Below are 19008 nucleotides of genomic sequence, written 5' to 3' on the forward strand. Positions count from 1 at the left end.
GTAGATGCCCAGCTAACTATTCACCTTTTTGAGTGCTTGCTAACAGGACTTTTTTTTTCCTGCTTGACTTTCTCTCTTACTTTCTTTAGGTTCGGTCGTGGCACACTTTGCCGTAAGAGCTTGTTGCTTTACACAGTGAGGGCACCGATGCGAGTTGGCGAACTTGATTCTTGCTCACTGTGCGTGTAGGATGTGTGGGAGTCTGCTCAGTCACGGCCCAACGGAGGTTGGTCACACGACGCTAACATTAGTATTTTTTGTGGCGCATTGTTGCCTGCTGTACAACTTCGGTATCAATAACAGCAAACGTTTTCTCAAACTGCAAGTCCAATTGGCTGGCGGGTTGTCTGCTGTATGCTGGTCCTATTTTAAAAGAGACCGGTGGCGCGCGTGAAAATAAAAAGAAAACACGTCAGGTAAAAGCGATTGTCGAAGAGGGAAAAGTTCAGCCACGTTTTAATCCAGATCCCAGTGATGCCAGATCGGGAAAAGCATCACTCTCTGTTATTCGAGGATGACGTCGGGCGGCTCTCCTTCATATAGATTTAAGAACAACATCACACTTTAAGAATATTTATCACACGTAACCTTGTTACAATGTTATATTATGAGAGGACTCATTTACTGTGTAAGCGCCTATTTATATTTCACAAGCGAGTGTCACAATTGTTCAATCAAGGACATGAAAACAAAAGCGAATTAATTCATTTTATTCACTCTATTTGTCATAAAATCATAAAAACATACATCAGTATTTAAATAACCATTTTACACCACAGCTAAAAGAAGATCGTCAATATTATAAAAGCTTACAGGTCTACAATTCAATATTTGTTTAATCTACTAACAAGTAAGAATTCTAACTGTATACCCATTGTGCTAAGTACTTTTACTGTATGTATAAATCAAAATATCTAAGCAATATGAATTCTTAAAATAATCCTAATACAATACTTACCCTGAAGAAAAAAGCTGAGCAGAAAAAAAAAATCTATTAACCTTAATGCCTTTAATTTGTAAAGAATAGTGACAAATCATTTATCTCCTGAACTACAATCCTATTTAGAGTAGTAGCTTTTGTTTTTGTCTTTTTACTAAGAATCTACAGTGTCCTAAAGTACAATCAATTTAAAAGCAGCCTGGGGTTGTACTGGAGCTAAGTGAGAAAATACAAATGTTGGGCATGAACTATCCCCCCCCCCCCCCCCCCCTTGTTTTGCCCCTTGTTTTGCCCTTTGTTCAGCACAGATAAAACCCTGGTAAGACTGGTCACAGAATAGAGCAGAGTGCTCATCATCATCACTCCTAACTCCTCCCACTCCTGAGCCAAGCTCTATTTGAGCTTCAGAAACTCCAATGCAAACAGACACATGAGCAAAGGAGTCCCAGACAGCTCCCACACTTAAAGACTCCCTCACACTCTCCCCATTGACTTCTAATTGACAGCCTCAAGCAGTAATCAAGGACACGGGTGTTTAAGGACCAAAGCAATTCAGGCTACATGGACTCTGACCCTGTTGGGTAGCATCTTTTTTAACTGGAAAAGACACAAATAAATCCAGCAAGCACTGTGTTTAATCCAATATATCGGGCAAAGGATTGTTTTGGGAAAAAAATTAAACAGTGTTTAGTGCTTAAGAACCTCCAGTTATTATCTCTCTTGCTTTTCTTATTATTTTAAAGGTTTTGAAAGGAGGCAGCTCTGGATCTCATGGGTTCGGATGTGCGGGATCTCAATGCTATGCTGCCAGTGTCTCTCCCTGCGGGCAATGGCAGCTGCACCTTGCCGGTCAGTAATCCTGCTCAATGGGCTCCAGTCTTAGACTTCCACCCAGGTGCCCCTTACAGCTCCTTTATCAAGCAAGAGCCCAACTGGAACTCCGCTGACCCCCACGATGATCACTGCGGACTCAGTGCTTTCACGGTTCACTTTTCTGGTCAATTCAGTGGCACTGGAGCTTGTAGGTATGGGTCCTTTGGGGCTCCACCACCAAATCAACCACCTCCCAGCCAGGCAAGGATGTTCTCAAATGGCCCCTACCTGGCAAACTGCATGGAAACACAACCAGCTTCCAGGAACCAGGGTAAGACATTGTTATAATGTTTCCCCTACCAAGATTCTGTGCAGTGTTACCAAGTGGTTTTGTTTGGCTAGAGAACTTTTTTATGTTTAGAAAGTATTTTCATTAACATTTCTGGAGACAATTATTTCCTGTTACTTTCAATATGTTTAGCATATCTTTAGCTATTAATCAGAATATTAATATTCTACCCCACTGATAAAGAATTATTTTTGCGATTTCTAATATTGTAATTATTAACATTATTTGTTATGAAAAATGTTTGACAAAACAAGTCTACTTAAAGCCACAAAATACTTTTTATTTTCCAAAAGTTATAACAATAAGTTAGGACACCTTCTATTGGACTAACTAAACACTAATTATGTGATTAATTATTGTTGCGTTAGTCCAATAAAATATATCACCTCTCCTTCTTTGTCTTGGAAAGACTTTAAAACGGTGAACTTCTCGGTTCAAAAGTCAGCTGAACTCCAATTTTGTCTTTAATTTCATCCTTTTATTTTTCTCAATACAATATAGAGAGTAACTGGAATTTAGTTTTATTTGGCTATGTGATGGTTATGCCATTTACGTTAAAGGTGAAAATGAAACAATGAAGAGGTGTTTTGCACCTGGGTCAGCCACCATTAAATAACCGCTTGACAATCTTAATCAAACTATGGTTTACTTATGTACTTATATTGTGGGTGGGTGGCTGGGAATACATTTTACTCTCCCCTGAATAAGACAATATACTGTCCGTTTCATTTTTGTTTTAAAATGATTAACATAAGTTTAATAAGGTTGTTTAAAATAAACCCATAATTGTTGTATTACATGAGGATTCAAATACTTGTACTGCTATGTATTTTTTCCTTTGTTGGCAAGCTACTTCAAAATGTCCAAGTGTTCTAATTGAATTGTAAGCACAAAAGTGATTAAGGGAATAGTTCTCTGCAGTGCTAGTTACGGAACTGCATGAAAATTAAAAAAAAAATGATTTATTGGAAAGAAGCACAGTTAATGGCATGTACTGTAATGTTGGTATGTACAGTAAATTGCATTTGTGCGATTGAGTTTTGTTTAACTTTTTTTATTGAAAACAAAGTCTTTGTATGCAAAATATTTTTACATTAAAAAATATAATAAAGATTCAATTTGTCAAAATACCTTCATTTTTCATTGCGGAATGATATCAATCTAAAAATGTTAAAAAAATATACCAACTTATTATTGTTTTAACGGGACCATACCTTCAAATTACTAGTGCAGACATTCATAGTTTTGTTTTTTTAACAAAGGCATCAGCAATAGCATAACATAAAATAAAACATTTTTTTTTAGATGTCATATTTTAAAATGAATTTGTTGTGAAATAATAATAAAACACTAATCTGTAAAAAAATTAATAAATACACGCTTAAATCTCAATTTGAAATTCATCAATTTTTTTTTAGAAGGTGGGAATAGATCTGAATGTAGAACTACTAGTTCATGGTTCATTGAAATATGAAATAAACACAGCTCTTTATTAATAGTACATCTTGACCCAGATACATCACACATTGCGTGGAAGATAAAACCAGCAGCCACCCATTAACTACTATCAGAGAGGATCACCTAATGACATTATTCTATGTTTCCCATTAAAAAGGATTCACCACACAGTTTGTTGTTATTATCTCTCTCCTATTCTTTCAGTCGCATGTCACCATAGATTAAAGCCAGTCTCCTCAGTGTGGTTCAGCATTAAACTTTCCTCAAAGGCTACAATACAATATATTCTAGACATAAAATGGGTATGTTGTAATAAAATGCTATTATTTGAAAAAAAAACAAAACCAAAAAAAAAAAAAAACTGTGTTCATGTTAATAAAAAAATAACAGGTTTTATTTACTAAAGGGAAACACTGGGTGGAAACCGCACTGTCTCAAAAATGAATAAATGAAGACATTGTTGCTTCCATTGGGTCACGAAGGAGAATTTCAGCTCTGAAAGCGATGTTTCCTTTGAGCTGTAGTTAAGACTGGTTTCACTAAAAAGCTTTCTGACTGTGGGAAAGATGTTACCTTGGCTTGAGGTTTAGTTTTGCCAAGTCTTGGAAAATAAAACTTTCTGAACTTTGTCCATTTTTCTTGTCATCCCTGTCTGCTCTTCCACCCAGCTGGGTCCTCCTCGTAAGCAGATTCTTTCTGAAGATCTCAGTGTACAAGCAGATGTGCAACTTTCAATTATTTTCAGCACATTTTAATCAGTCTTGTCTTTGATAAGGTCCTAATTAAAGAGACCTTGCTATCAAAAGATGTGTGCAGAGCTCCAATCTTCTTATCACATTCCTAAGGTTCGGGTCAGACAACACCGGAAAACTGAGCCAAAGATCAGTTTGCCTGGAGTATTGTTTTGAAGGTCACCAAATATCTGTTTCAGTCCAAGAATATAGAATTGGTTTAAAGTATATTAGATGTTGCTGGAACAAAATCTTACTAAAGAAAAGCAACTATTATTTCATGAGTTACAGTCCTAGATAATAGAAGACAGAAACAGCTGTGAAATAAATTAAGGCTTCTCTGAGTTCAACCGGATGGTTGAGATACCACAATAAAATATACAGCTCCAAAAGAGATCATGGTAGAAACTGCTTCACAGTCACCTGATTTGAAAATAGCAAGTCTTTATTGATATGCTTTAATTGTACTGCATTGAAAATATCCATGCACACCACAATGGAAATGATTAAGCGCTTTATTTAGTCCTTTTCCTGTTAGACCTCTGTGCGGCTATATGATGGGATTTATCAGGAATTTAACAGCTGCTTAATAAACATTTTGTTAAACACAGTTATAAATTCCATTCTATTTAGGAAAGAATCTGAACTAAATTATGAACTAAATATTTACCACAAAAAATCAAGCTTTGATAAATGCTAAAACATGCTGACAAACATCAAGGAAGTATTACTCCGTTTTATATCTTCAGTGCACCAAGCCAGCTATTACCAGTCAATCTGTACCAGTCTGAACGTTTACCATATTAATATCTTATTACACATTGTAAAACCTCTTCTATTGTGGGTAAACAGCTACAAAAAGCATCTAATCAGCTAATTTTCATTGATAACGATCAGATGTTCATGAGTCAATAACCCACATAAGAAAAATACGACCTTTTAATTAGTTTTGTGCTGAAGCTGTTGTGAAAGTGGTCCCATGTCATTAATGAAGCTGGTGTTGAAACACCTGATTTACGATTAAGAGTCACACTGGGGTCGGGAGAAGACATCACTCACTCCACTCTTGTGGCACCTTTCTTATATTCTATAGCTTGTTTGTTTTTGCTGAAAGCAATTTTCTCTCTATGGTGGGAGGTGCTATTAGTTTTAGTTTAACCTAGACTCTTCAGATTTTAGTTATTAGTAGGCCTATGGTAAAATGATGAACAGATGGGCCGCGTCACACATAAAATGATACGTTATGAATAAAGAAAAGCATCCTTTTTATGACTGCTTAAAAATAATTGTCCCTTCTTTCTAAGGTTTGTCATTTCATTCTAATGAGTTTATTAAAATGAGGTTTTATTAACATTTAAAAAAATAAAAATAAATACATACTAATTTTAAAATATAGTACAATAATCTTATTTAAGAAACATTTGCGTATTCTTGCTCTTGTCTTCAGAGTTCCTTTAGCGTTTTCAGCTTTTAACATAAATAATATTACACAGGCTTTATATTTCTTTCACCGGTGTCAATTGTTATAATATAACGAATATGCTGAGAATGTTAAAAGTGAACAGATTGAAATAAAGTAACCTGGTTGATATTTCAGTGTTCTAATGTATAAATTAAACCTGAAATCGCTTTTAAGTTTGCTAAATTATCAGTCTTTCCATATAGGTTTACAATGATAAACAAAGAACTTTCAATTATCACCAGCGTTCCTATGCCATCCCTATTCTTACACACAGCAGTAACTGACGTAGCAATGCATTCATCCACTTTATGCAATTCTTCTTTTCTTTTAGGGTACAGCACAGTTGGTTTTGAAGGGACTGCTAACTATGGACACACTCCCTCTCATCACACATCACAGTTCTCCAACCATTCCTTCAAACACGAAGACCCAATGAACCAACAACCAACAATAGGTATGAATGATCCAACTGGATAAAGCTCTGTGTGTATTACAATTTACAATTTATTTATATATATATACATCAAATATAAAAATCAAATGCTACAGCCTGCTAACCCAGGTCTGATAGCGTGCTGCTGGAGCTAGACCTCATGTATAAGTGGAACAGAAGATTGATACAAGTTCAAGAAAGGTCTCCGTCTACAAATTGCAGTGGCAGAGTTTTTAAAACACAGTGAACCAGAATAACATTTTGTTGTTAATTGTGTTAGAGAGAAATATATGTGTCTCTAAAAAATAACAACTTGAGCAAAGCGGATTTCGGAATGTTTAAAAACACCCTGGGACTCATTCACAAAATCTGTAGGAAACGAAAACCAGATATCACTTGTATTTCTGAGGGAGGGCGTGCTAAAGTGTGGAGGCAGGGTTACATGTAAGCGCATTGCAATAAAATGATTTTAAACATTGCAAATGAAAGACTGGTTTTACTTATATACAAAAAATACATTTATAGATTTTGTTTTTGTTTTTTTGTACTGTTTAGAAAATGGGTTAACATAAACAATTAACAATTAGATTCCAGGGGAATTTTTTTTTTAAATCATCAGCAGAATGAATCTCAGCACTTCTCTCTTCAATGCATGTTTATCCTGTTCATATTACTACCCTGATTAATACCTTTATGTCCATGAAATTACTTTCAGACAAGGGTGACCATAGGAAAATTGGGCATTATTTAAAAATAAAAATAATCTGTTGATTAAATGAACTGCATGTGATGTGAATAAACCTTTTTTCAGCATTACATTCTTAGGCATTACATTCTTAGGATATTGTAAGAATATAATGTATTTTATATATAATGTATAATATAATGTATATACATTATATATTGTATTTTTTTTTTTAGTTTTCTAAGAAATTATAGAAATAATCTGAAAGAACAAAGGCCAGATAAATCTTGTTCCCCACAAGGAAGCAAGCCATTAATAGAGCTGATTCCTCCAGAAGGCAGAGCATCGTGAAGGGGTGTGTTGATAATCAGCAGCTCTGTTTCTCTCCAGGAGACCAGCAGTACTCCATGCCTCCTCCAGTATATGGCTGCCACACCCCAACAGACAGCTGTGCAGGGAGCCAGGCCATGCTACTGAGAAACCCATACAACAGGTAACTTGAACAGCGGGCTATGCTGTGCCAGAGACTGCGGCTTACATACCTTTTTTCTGTTTATTCTCTTTGTTATATTATATCCATCTATTTGTGATTTTTTTTTTATTTATTTTTTTTTAAATCCATTTAGTTTGCAAGCCATATCAGTTTATTCACAGTTATGCCATGTTGAGAGTTAACTATCTACTTGTACCTAGGGCGTATGATTTTTGGGTTTTACCCAATTTAACCCGATTTCTCCCCCCAATGTTAAACCCAAAAACTCCCTGAATAGGCACATACATTATATGAATAAACGCATGCACAGTTGTCTTTGATTCAAATGCATTCAGAAATGGCGCAATGACGGTAAGCTGATTTAGATATTTAGATTTTTCTAAAATACAGCAATATAGCTTGAAGGTTTTTGATTTTTTTGCAGACTTTTCTGCCCAGTTATTCATTTTATGAGTGTTGTTTAAGCCACAAGCATTTTGATGTAACAGTCGACTGTTTCTCTTTGGAGGAAAGTTGTTTAGTTTTCTGCATGTTCTGTGTGGAATTATACTTGCAACTCCAGTACAAAAAAAAAACTTGATTGGAATGGAGAAATGCCTCCATATACAGTGTGTGTGTGTGTGTGCGCATGTGTGTGTGTGTGCGCGAGTGTATTAATGTGTGTGTGTGTGTGTGAGAGAGAGAGAGAGAGAGAGAGAGAGAGAGAGAGAGAGAGAGAGAGAGGGGAGAGAGAGAGAGAGGAGAGAGAGAGAGATAGATGTCATCAAAAGTTTGCTTCCCCAATGTGTGGAAATATACATGCGTTGGAGATTTAAACTGTTGACGACAACTTTGTTGTCCAGACTTTGCGCTCAAGCATTTGTTTATTTCTTTCTAAATTATATATATATATATATATATATATATATATATATATATATATATATATATATATATATAATAAATTTCACCTGTTTTTTTTTCATTAAATAATTCTACCCAATTTTAAAAAAAACATTCACCGAGATTTGGAGCAAAGGTAGTCCAGTAGTGTTCAGTAAATATGTTATACCCTTAAGACCTGTACAAAAATGATATTACCCTAAACTATCACCTTCCGTGATAACATCTGTATTAATAAAGCAACTCTAAATAAGTCATAACCATTTTTTGACCGAGGTTGAAGACCCATATCTTTCAGATATGGTTGCTTAGTAACAGAAACACACAAAAAACAAACTCTACAGGTCATCAAAAGCACAAGCTTCTTTTCGAATGGGTGACAATGGCATAATTTAGAAGAGATTAATGCAGGCCAACAGACAAAAATGAGGGAGAGGCTTGCTTGAAAAGCCACTGTGGGATGACCTCAAGGAAGTGGGTGGTGAGATATTACAGGGAGGAAGGGGGACATATCAAGACAGACAAGGTGTGGAATTCAAGTTAAATCTCTCACTTAAATCACAATTAAATTAAGACCTTTCTCTGCCTGGTTTATTTCCTGGTAAACCGTTTAAATCAATCACACTTTAGCTGAATGTCGTACGCCAACACTTTATAACACAGTGAACCCGAATTCAACTGTAGTTACTGTTTAGTAAAGTGTTAATGTACAATGGTGGTTAAAAAAGCTTTCTAATTGAGTTAAAAAAGGTAATTATCCCTGCACTATAAAATACATACTTTACTGACAGATGTTGATCTGTATAACCATTAGCTGTGACAGGCAACTCTGGGCATTAATAACATCAAATGTGAGAAAGATTGTTCTGGATATGTAGTCTCAGCACTTCTGCCTTTAAGAAATGTGCCAGTATAGGTGAGTAAAGGGTTAGTCTTAGTACCTGTGGTTGCAGTGACAGAAAATAAGATCGCTTACAGAAGTAGGCCTGCTGAATATGGCTATGTCTGCACAGAGGTCAAGAGCTGTCTAACAGCACCCAGCAGGCCAAAATAAACTCTACATGATATACTGCTGATTTCCTTTTAAATTCTTCATTCCAATTACTGCCTAGCTCTCTTTGAAACATAAATAAAAACTGTTCTTGATGACAAACATCTGACACCAGCAACAACAACGTTGCATTTCTGATTACACTATTGTAAAAAATTAAACAATAAAAACTGCAGTCATCAACATGTTGTTTTTTTAGCTGCAGAACACGGAAATCATTCCAAAATAAGAAAACGCTCTTGATAAGAACCCGTGACTCAGCCACATGTTCCTCTGATGAAAATGATTTCTCACAAACAGTAAGCATTAAGTGTTCAGTACAGAGTTCCCCATTTAAATGAATGGAACAGTTCTTAGATAGATAGATAGATAGATAGATAGATAGATAGATAGATAGATAGATAGAGAGAGAGAGCGAGATAGATAGATAGATAGAGAGAGAGAAAGAGGTAGATAGATCGATAGATAGATAGATAGATAGATAGATAGATAGATAGATAGATAGATAGATAGATAGATAGATAGATAGATAGAGAGAGAGAGAAAGAGAGAGATAGATAGATAGATAGATAGATAGATAGATAGATAGATAGATAGATAGATAGATAGATAGATAGATAGATAGATGAAAAATCTAAAGAGATCATAAACCAGCAGAGAGGAGGTGGCCCCTCTTATAAATTAAGTGTCAAATGAAATAAAGTTGAGAAAATCTCCTGCCATTAAAAAAGTTTCAGGCTGGCAGAAATTGGGGAACTGCAGGAATTAATTACAGCAGCATAACAGGAATTTGTGGAATTGCACAGCGCAGTGGCACCGACCAGCACGAGCTGCTATTGCGAATCAGGAAACGGCAGGAGAGTTGCAAAAACAACTCATTTGAGGTGCAGGATATTGCAGAAGCATAGCTGTTAGACAATGTAATGGATAATGGTGTCCAGCGCTAGTGACAAATGAGCAAGAGCATATTTTAAGCCTGAAGTAATTAAACTTCACAAATTCAAAACTTACACTGGAATTTGCCTCAATGTGTTTAAAACTGACATTTGAAATTCGGCAAAAATAATGAATACAGTATTCTAGAAAATGTTGTGAAGAATTGTCAGGATCACACATCAGAAGTCAAATCTACAATGTGGGTGTATGTTTATCACAGAAATAAGCAATTATCTTTACTTTTCTCTATTATGCAGGATAGCTCTAAATTAACCTTCTTAAGCTGTAAAAAAAAACTAACACCTCACAACCATACAACCATAATGAGGAACAACCTATTTCAAATAAATTGTTTAAAGATACTAAAGAAAGTCTGTTTGCATCATTCCCTTCATTCATATCATACGCTTATTTCTGTTCATTTGCATTGCTGACGTTTACAGATTGAGAACCAAGAGTGAATGGCTTTGACCAGCATTGTTTATATGAGGCATCTAACTCCTGTTTTCAGAGGGTCGTTACTTTAGCTCTGGCACTAGGACATGGGTAGCACATGCCAACATAACTGATAGTCCTGGTACTAGTAATAATAGATTGGTATTTTAGTTTTGAGAGTGGTGGGATTAGAATAATTTATCACTTCTCTGCAACATTCCTCCTTTTGTCTGCCAGGCATTCATTACTTGGGACCTAGGATGTCTCCCCTTCACAAGCTATTTTTCAGTCTTAACGTGGCTTTTGTTACATTCTCCTATGGTGCCTGTTTGAGATCTATGATTACACTTTTTGATTATAACTCGCTCATGCTCCCCTATGCTACAGTCTAAATTAAGCATGTTTAATGTTTTTTCTTTTGTTTTTATGACAGTGACAACCTATACCAAATGGCCTCACAGCTTGAATGTATGGGCTGGAACCCTGTTAGCACACTGGCACCTACAATGAAAAGGTGAGCACAGCACCATACTTAACACTTTTTTAAATGCTTCATTTGAAATAACTGTAGTCCCAAATGTCAATCTCGGGACCTGGTTAATGTTTGTACTGTAAAACCTAGTACAAAAGTATACTATAAAAGTATATCTTAAATGTCCAGATACATGAAAATCAATCAAAAGCAGGTGACTTCTTGTGATATCTTTCACTTTTTTGTAATGAATCTGCTCTTCAGTTGATCACTGTTATAACGGGTGCTGCTGCCATATGGTGTCAATCTCTTTCAAATTTGTTTTTCAAAGCCTGTCAGCGTGTGCAATTAGACACTGTTGTGTCTGTCTTGGGGGATGTATCCTGCAAAGCAATGCTGAGCATCAGCCTTGACCACGGTCTAAGATAATAATAGCAAGAAAGAGGTCATCCTCAAGGAACTGTAAGAGACTCAGGACACAATGGAATTACTAAACTCACATGCGCTCTAAATGTCCAGATAGCTAAGCACAGACACATGATGGTTCTATAAAGTATTTGACCTGTAGGCGCCTAAAATACGAAAGGAAAACAGCAAAGATATCAAAATAAGTAATCTGTGGTTAAATCGAAAACATTTTGGGTTCGCCAAGCAGTTGAATCTGTGGAAAATCTGTTCTAGACATAGCCTCATTTCTTGGGATAGGAGCCAAAGTATGTATGTGTCTTCTCCAGATAAATGTTACAATTTACAGTATATCAGCTCACAGTTGCCATGAACCTGAGGTGTTTATCTCTTAAAGGAATGAATGAATGAACTGTTTGCAGGTTTTTCTAATTTGGTTGCTTTGCTTTCTGCTTACTGGAGAAGGAAGTTTTACAGCTTTGACACAGACAAAGGGCAAATATAATTTCAGATCGTATTTTCGCTGGAAACCTTTTGAAAACATAAATATAAAAGTAAAGTATTAAAGAGGACTTAGTTATATTAACATGTGCCGTACTGAGTAAAAAAGGGAAATTATCATTGGAGTAAGCTGGTTATGAGGGTGTGTAATCTAATTGAGACTCGCTGCCACTAAATATGTGTCAGAAACTCTCCAGATGTCATCGCTGTCTAAGTGTTAACTAGCACCATCTGAGTCATTCACTGCTGATAAAGTAGTCACTCACCATGCAAAGTAAAAGAAGAAAAACGATAACAAGCGTAGCAACTGTGTGTCAATCTGAGGTCAAACTGGAGGCACACTTGAAATCCTGTCAAAGGTAGAAATGTGACCATTTATCTTTTTTAGAAGTGCACCTAATAGGTTTTTTGTGTGAAGTGAATTTATAGCAGTTTATCAGTAGACACAGGGCACATGCCACACAGCAATTAACAAACAGTTCTAGCGGTATATAGCGTACAATATATTATCTGGGCTGGATTTACAACAGTCGAGATTTAGATGTTATTTAATAAGGAGTGCAGTATCCTAAATAATGTGCGTTCAACACTTGTTAAAACCACATGGCTGTCATTCACTTCAGTGATGTTTTCAAAACGTGATGGTCGTGCATCATTTAAGTGGTGTTGTGTGCTGCTGGCATGCTGTTTCCTCATACTGCTTCTGTTTCTGTTAGCTGCTGTTGGCCACCATTAACATCATTATAATCACTGCATGTTGATTGGCCAAGCTTTCATTCCGATCAGATTTCATTTTGGCATGAGTCACAAATCTCGCTTTGTGTCATTGTAGCAAGGCCAGGTCCTGTTGTAGGTGGGTACCCAGGGTCTGGAATATGAGGATGATTGCTGAGAATACTATGGAGATTAAAATGGCCAAGTCAAGTACATCATTAGTAGTACTAGTGCCTGTTACACAAAACATTAGAGGGGTATTTTAGCCTCTATTGTGCATTGTTTGACTCAAACCTTTTTGTATCCTATTTTTTTTATACCCTTTTTTAGGATATCTTGAAACAAAACTCCCTGTACAGCAGTTATCACATATTGTAGTATTTCTTAATGCTGGTCATTTAAGGTTTAACTGAAGTGTTATATCACAGTGGATGACTGAGTGATACATGCAGAGGATTTCAGTATTTTCAGCTTCCTTATTTATAGTGCATTGGTTGCAATTGATCAGTTATTTTTTAAGGCTTATTATGTATTCATAAATGTATCGGGTACCAATATGTCTACATTGTAAAAGTATGTATTCATTGGCACTCAAATTGTCTCAATTTTTTAAAATGTTTACACCTGGCTGTGCATATGAGTACATGCACTTGTTTGCTGAGAATTTCACCCTTGCCCAAATCTTGTTTGTATAACATCTGAAATGCCTTTTGAGTTTCCCAGAAACCTGATGGTCTTTTTCTTTTCAGCCACACAACAGGTTATGAAAGTGACCACAATGGGCCCTTGTTGTACAGCTGTAGCGCACAGTACAGAATACACACACACGGTGTCTTCAGAGGCCTCCAGGTTAGTACCTCTGATAAGTGTTTCAGAGTTCAACAAAAGGTTACAGACTTATTTCAATGTCATTTTCATCTATTTTATTAACGTGAAAAGAATCAGCCAGGATTTTGTTATGTGTTGTGATTCCAAGATAAATACAAAAAGTACACAAAACCCAAGTATATATTTTTTATTAGATTACAGATACTGTTTTCCATCAAGTTATGAGAAAATATGTTACAAAAGTAAGTGCTACAATATAAAACATAAACAGTGGTGGAGCGATTTCAGAATGAAATGCTTCTGGAGATCCAGTTAGCAATAAAGATAGAATTTCCCTTTCGTTGCCAAAAATGAACAAATCATTAAAACTTAAATTAAGCCGCCAACATCCTGTAGGCAGAGATATTCCAGAGAGAACTTTTGGAAATACTTTAACTTACAAAGCCTTTTCTTTCTCCTGATTTCTTCGCAAGCTAACGTTTTAGAATGTCCATTAAAACAAAAGAAAACAACAAAACAACTTTTGTTAAACTTTAATGAGGGTTTAGATTTAAAAAAAAGAATACTTTTATTTGTAGCTGTTCCTGTTATTGCTTTACAATACAACAGAAACAGATGATTTTAATTTGGTAAACCCTGGGACCTACCTACCCCACCTTGGGTGGAGTGATTCTCTGTGAGGTCAGCTGATACAAATGCATTATTGCTTTCTCACTTGGTTTTTCATTTCCATATCAATAACTTCTAGCCAGCATTAACTGTACAGCTGAAGAATGAAACCCATTATACAAACCTGGTACTAATTAGAAGCACATGTTTAGTTTTAATTTCTTGCACAGGTATTTTAAAAGCAATCTCTGTTATATCTGATTGTAAAATTGATTCTGTCTAACGACTTAAAAAAATTAAGAAAACAGATTTAAATTAATATTGAAAGACTAACACATAAAACAAAGATTGTGGGGTCTTTTTGATTCAACACCTAAAATGATGATGTAAACGCTGCTGTCATTTAAATAAAACAGAAACCAACAATTCTAACAGCATGTGGGGGTCTCTTTAGCATATTTTTGTAAAATGTCAGGTTTGGTTCTATTTTTGTATTAATATTTAACCAATGGCAGTATTCCGCCACTGTATAAACTATGAATATAGACCTGGGTCTTTTCAGAAGGCTTTCCTTGTGGTTTTATTAGGTGGCTAGGTGGCTGCTAGGCCATTTGATCCTTTAGGTCTTATCAGTTTAATTTAATCTTACTAGCCTCAGAGTTGGTTGGCGTTATAACCTTGACTGAGAGCCTTCTGAAAGAACTGCATCCAAATCATTGTGTGCATTCACGTTTGGTAACCATCAAAAGCCTCACCCTTTCATATCAAATGTTCCAACAGGATGTTCGGAGAGTGCCAGGAGTTACTCCTGCCATTGTGAGGTCATCTTCAGAAGCCAATGAAAAACGGCCGTTTATGTGTGCATATCCTGGCTGCAACAAGAGATATTTCAAATTGTCCCATTTACAGATGCATAGCAGGAAACATACAGGTAAGAATGTTTTCTGACGAAAAAATAACGCTGAGGTTGAATGTTATTAGTGTCTCCTCTGTGGTTCAATCTAATGCAAAGGAAGCAGAACCATGGAAGTGTGTGCAAGTGTATAATTAGTCAACGACGACTGTGGCTCTCCTTTGACTGCGGAAGCACTTCACTCCCAGGACAGTTTTAATGTTCAAGGTTTAATTGGCCATCTTTAACACCGCTGGCAAGTTCAACCAACTACGTGAAATCAATTACAAAAAAAACTGATGTTGAAGTGATGCCTGAAACCAGGGTTAAAGTGATGAATGAAACCAGGGTTGAAGTGATGCCTGAAACCAGGGTTAAAGTGATGAATGAAACCAGGGTTGAAGTGATGAATGAAACCAGGGTTGAAGTGATGAATGAAACCAGGGTTGAAGTGATGAATGAAACCAGGGTTGAAGTGATGCCTGAAACCAGGGTTAAAGTGATGAATGAAACCAGAGTTGAAGTGATGCCTGAAACCAGGGTTGAAGTGATGAATGAAACCAGGGTTGAAGTGATGCCTGAAACCAGGGTTGAAGTGATGAATGAAACCAGGTTTGAAGTGATGAATGAAACCAGGGTTGAAGTGATGAATGAAACCAGGGTTGAAGTGATGAATGAAACCAGGGTTGAAGTGATGAATGAAACCAGGGTTGAAGTGATGCCTGAAACCAGGGTTGAAGTGATGAATGAAACCAGGGTTGAAGTGATGAATGAAACCAGGGTTGAAGTGATGCCTGAAACCAGGGTTAAAGTGATGAATGAAACCAGGGTTGAAGAGGCTATTTAAGAAGTCAGTTTCTGCGAGATGAGTTGTAGTAAAACATGCAGACAGCAGGAAGACACTGTATAAAGTTTTAAAGCAGTAATGTAAAAAAGTATTAGTTTTAATTAGATGCAGTATACAGCATTCATTGGACTACATGTTAAGGCAGTAATTAAAACAATTGTCCCATTCTTGCATTTAAAATGCCATCATTAAAGCAAGCAAAAAAAAAAAAGGAAAAACATGCAGCTGTTCAGACAGCTGTACTGCTGGAATTTGTCATCACACATGGCTTATATTATTCTTTGCATATGAGTCAAAGGAATAAACAGTAATTGGATGGGGTTTTTTTGTGTAAATGAACAAATCAATTCCTATTTTATCTGCCCTTTGTAGGTGAGAAACCCTACCAGTGTGACTTCAAAGATTGTGGAAGGAGATTTTCTCGATCGGACCAGCTTAAAAGACACCAGAGAAGACATACAGGTAAGAAAGCCTAGAGAAGACTTCTCTTTGCATTTTGATCTAAGCTGCACTCTTACTGATGGTGCTGTCAGTGTTTCTTACTGTGTGTGTGTGTGTGTGTGTGTGTGTGTGTGTGTGTGTGTGTGTGTGTGTGTGTGTGTGTATATATATATATATATATATATATATATATATATATATATATATATATACATAGATTGATCAAGTAAGTTCAATTCATTATTCTTGCACGATGCATGCATATGTCAGTTTTGGTTGCAATATTATGGTAACAAATGTTACTTCAGTGGCTTGGCTTTATCATTTTAAAAGCATGCATTTCTTTTCACTTTCAGTTTCCATAGCTTTCCCGCAAACACATATATCTTTTTTTTTCTGTTTCTCTCTACGTAGGAGTAAAACCATTTCAGTGTGAAACCTGTCAGAGAAAATTCTCTCGGTCTGATCACCTTAAGACTCACACCAGGACTCATACAGGTAAAACAAGTGCGTATACTTTTTTTTTTCACATTTATCAATTCTAATTAAATAACCATTTGGAAACACCATCTGCAGTGAAAAGTTTCATGGGCAGAGGTGTAAGAAAACTAGAAACCTATCCAACAAAATAAAACATTGTTTCCATTATATGGGAGCCAGAATAGCACATCTGTTATTGATTACTGCTGTCCTGAATAACAGCAGAACATATTGAATTAAATAATACAGACACATGTGGATCGGAACTAAATTCTAAATGCCCAAAAAGTTGTACCCTTTATGGATAATAAAACAGTTTTGAAATAGTCCTGAGCCATTCTGTTAAAACTAAAAACCTATAAGCCATGGGTTCAAAAAACCGCACACCATAGATATTGTCACCTGCTTAAAATTGCTTGTTTTACTGCTTGTTTATTTACTACAATATTTGCCATTTGACACACACAGAGACCACACAGCTACACAGTGCTCTCAAGTAACACACTTAAGTGTTTAATGTCAAAGGGAGGCTTGAGAGTATCGTTGTAACTAACAGTGCTGAGCTGCAGCATTCATTTAGCGATTCTTTCACTGAGGCAGCATTAAGTGGCCCATGGCACCTACTAAATTATTTCAAGTAGCTGTTAAAAATAAGGCTGAAAAAGTCTTGTTTTGTGCTCATTGAGACCAATGTCCTTTCATCTCAATAGGTGAGAAACCCTTTAACTGCCGCTGGCCCAGCTGTCAGAAGAAGTTTGCGAGATCTGACGAACTGGTGCGCCATCACAACATGCACCAGCGGAACATAACCAAGCTCCAGTTAGCACTCTAAAAACCATGCCAGGAAATATAACAGTTAAATAAAACGACACAACTTGCATTCAAATTAGAACACTCTGATTATAGAAAGAAATTTTTAACAACTGTAAGGATTTTGAAACTCTTGCCTATGTATTGCCCTGGCGTTGTGGGGAGAGGCTGGCTTTTCATAACTCAGAGTGCAGCTGTGACTTCGGATGGATGAAATACGTAATATGCAAAGTGTGCCACATTATTCTCCCCCTATGTACAGTACCTTGCCAACCTCGTAACACTCTTAAATAACACATCGTTATATCAGTGACTTAGCACAGCATAAACCCATATGAGGCCATATTTACGATGACCCTAAAGGTTATTGTGGACCTTTAGGCTTTAATAACTGTTGCTGTAATAACCTTTGCACAGGAAGTGAATGTGTAATGGCAGGTTTAATTAGCTTCACCCAATACATTCTGGAAACAGACTCTGCAAATGGATATCTTACCTCTTAACAACATTTGCAGAGTCTGTTCCCAGAATGTATTGGGCAAAGCTAATTAAACCTGCCATTACACATTTACTTCCTGTGCAACAGTTATTACAGCCCCACCTGAGCCTCACACTCACAGTCTAGGGTTCTGTTTGGGGGGTCAGATGGTGTAAGACTAGCAGCTGTATGGAAAGTGAACACAGTGGCAGGATTAATTGGCTTCACTTGAATTCAAGTGAAATTAAACAAAATTCTCTTCCAAGAAAATGATTTCAAAGGCTTGGCTAGAACCCAGTTATAGACACTGACAAATTAAAACCACGAAAAAACTGTGATCTCTTATTATTATTATTATTATTATTATTATTATTATTATTATTATTACTTTTATTATTTTTGTCAGAAAAAAAAAAAAAGTGATTTTAACAGTGCTTGATTGTGATCAAGCCGGGACTAAATCTATGATATAACTTATTTAAATGTCCAATAAAAAAACTTTGGCTTTGGTAAAAGATTTTATCAAGGCTATGTAATGCAAAAATGATATCTTATTTGTCTTTACCTACATATTTGTTTTTTGTAACCTGGGACATTTTAAACTGATCAGAAGGTTTAACAAGTGTCGTGATACCAACATGGCTAAAAAGATACTCTGACTTTCAGCACATCTTGTTATGTTAGATTAACAGCAGAGACATCTTTAGCATTTGAAAATTGTATTCTATGTACACAATCCCCTCCTACAAATACTAGGTCCCGACAGTCCCAATGCAGCCCTAGTACCTGTTAGAGGGTAATGTATCAATAGTCACACTGGCTATGTGGCTATTATCTAGCTGTGATATTAAAGTGCTGGTCCA

At 36.2% G+C, this 19008-nt stretch overlaps 1 protein-coding gene across 2 annotated transcripts; it reads left to right on the forward strand.

The window, feature by feature from the left end:
- The first annotated feature begins 1351 nt into the window (after nucleotides 1-1351).
- Nucleotides 1352-18501, forward strand: LOC121329521 (Wilms tumor protein homolog). Of its 2 annotated transcripts, none has more exons than XM_041275117.1 (9): nucleotides 1352-2084; nucleotides 6085-6207; nucleotides 7262-7364; nucleotides 11102-11182; nucleotides 13510-13609; nucleotides 14978-15128; nucleotides 16309-16398; nucleotides 16792-16884; nucleotides 17568-18501. In XM_041275117.1, exons 1-9 carry the CDS (start codon nucleotides 1712-1714, stop codon nucleotides 17687-17689), a joined length of 1236 nt encoding a protein of 411 aa, XP_041131051.1. In that variant the 5' UTR covers nucleotides 1352-1711; the 3' UTR covers nucleotides 17690-18501. The 2 variants fall into 2 exon arrangements, with proteins under 2 accessions (XP_041131051.1, XP_041131052.1); XM_041275118.1 differs by having other exon boundaries at nucleotides 16792-16875.
- Nucleotides 18502-19008: the final 507 nt, after the last annotated feature.

This window comes from Polyodon spathula, chromosome 17 (genome assembly GCF_017654505.1).
Source record: "Polyodon spathula isolate WHYD16114869_AA chromosome 17, ASM1765450v1, whole genome shotgun sequence".
NCBI classification, from domain to species: Eukaryota; Metazoa; Chordata; class Actinopteri; order Acipenseriformes; family Polyodontidae; genus Polyodon; species Polyodon spathula.

Excerpts from the sequence above, each read along its gene's own strand:
- LOC121329521 (XM_041275117.1), top strand. The coding sequence starts at position 1,712 with ATGGGTTCGGATGTGCGGGATCTCAATGCTATGCTGCCAGTGTCTCTC. Across the intron at positions 13,610-14,977 it reads GTGTCTTCAGAGGCCTCCAG|GATGTTCGGAGAGTGCCAGG; the intron begins GTTAGTACCTCT and ends ATGTTCCAACAG. Across the intron at positions 16,399-16,791 it reads ACACCAGAGAAGACATACAG|GAGTAAAACCATTTCAGTGT; the intron begins GTAAGAAAGCCT and ends CTCTCTACGTAG.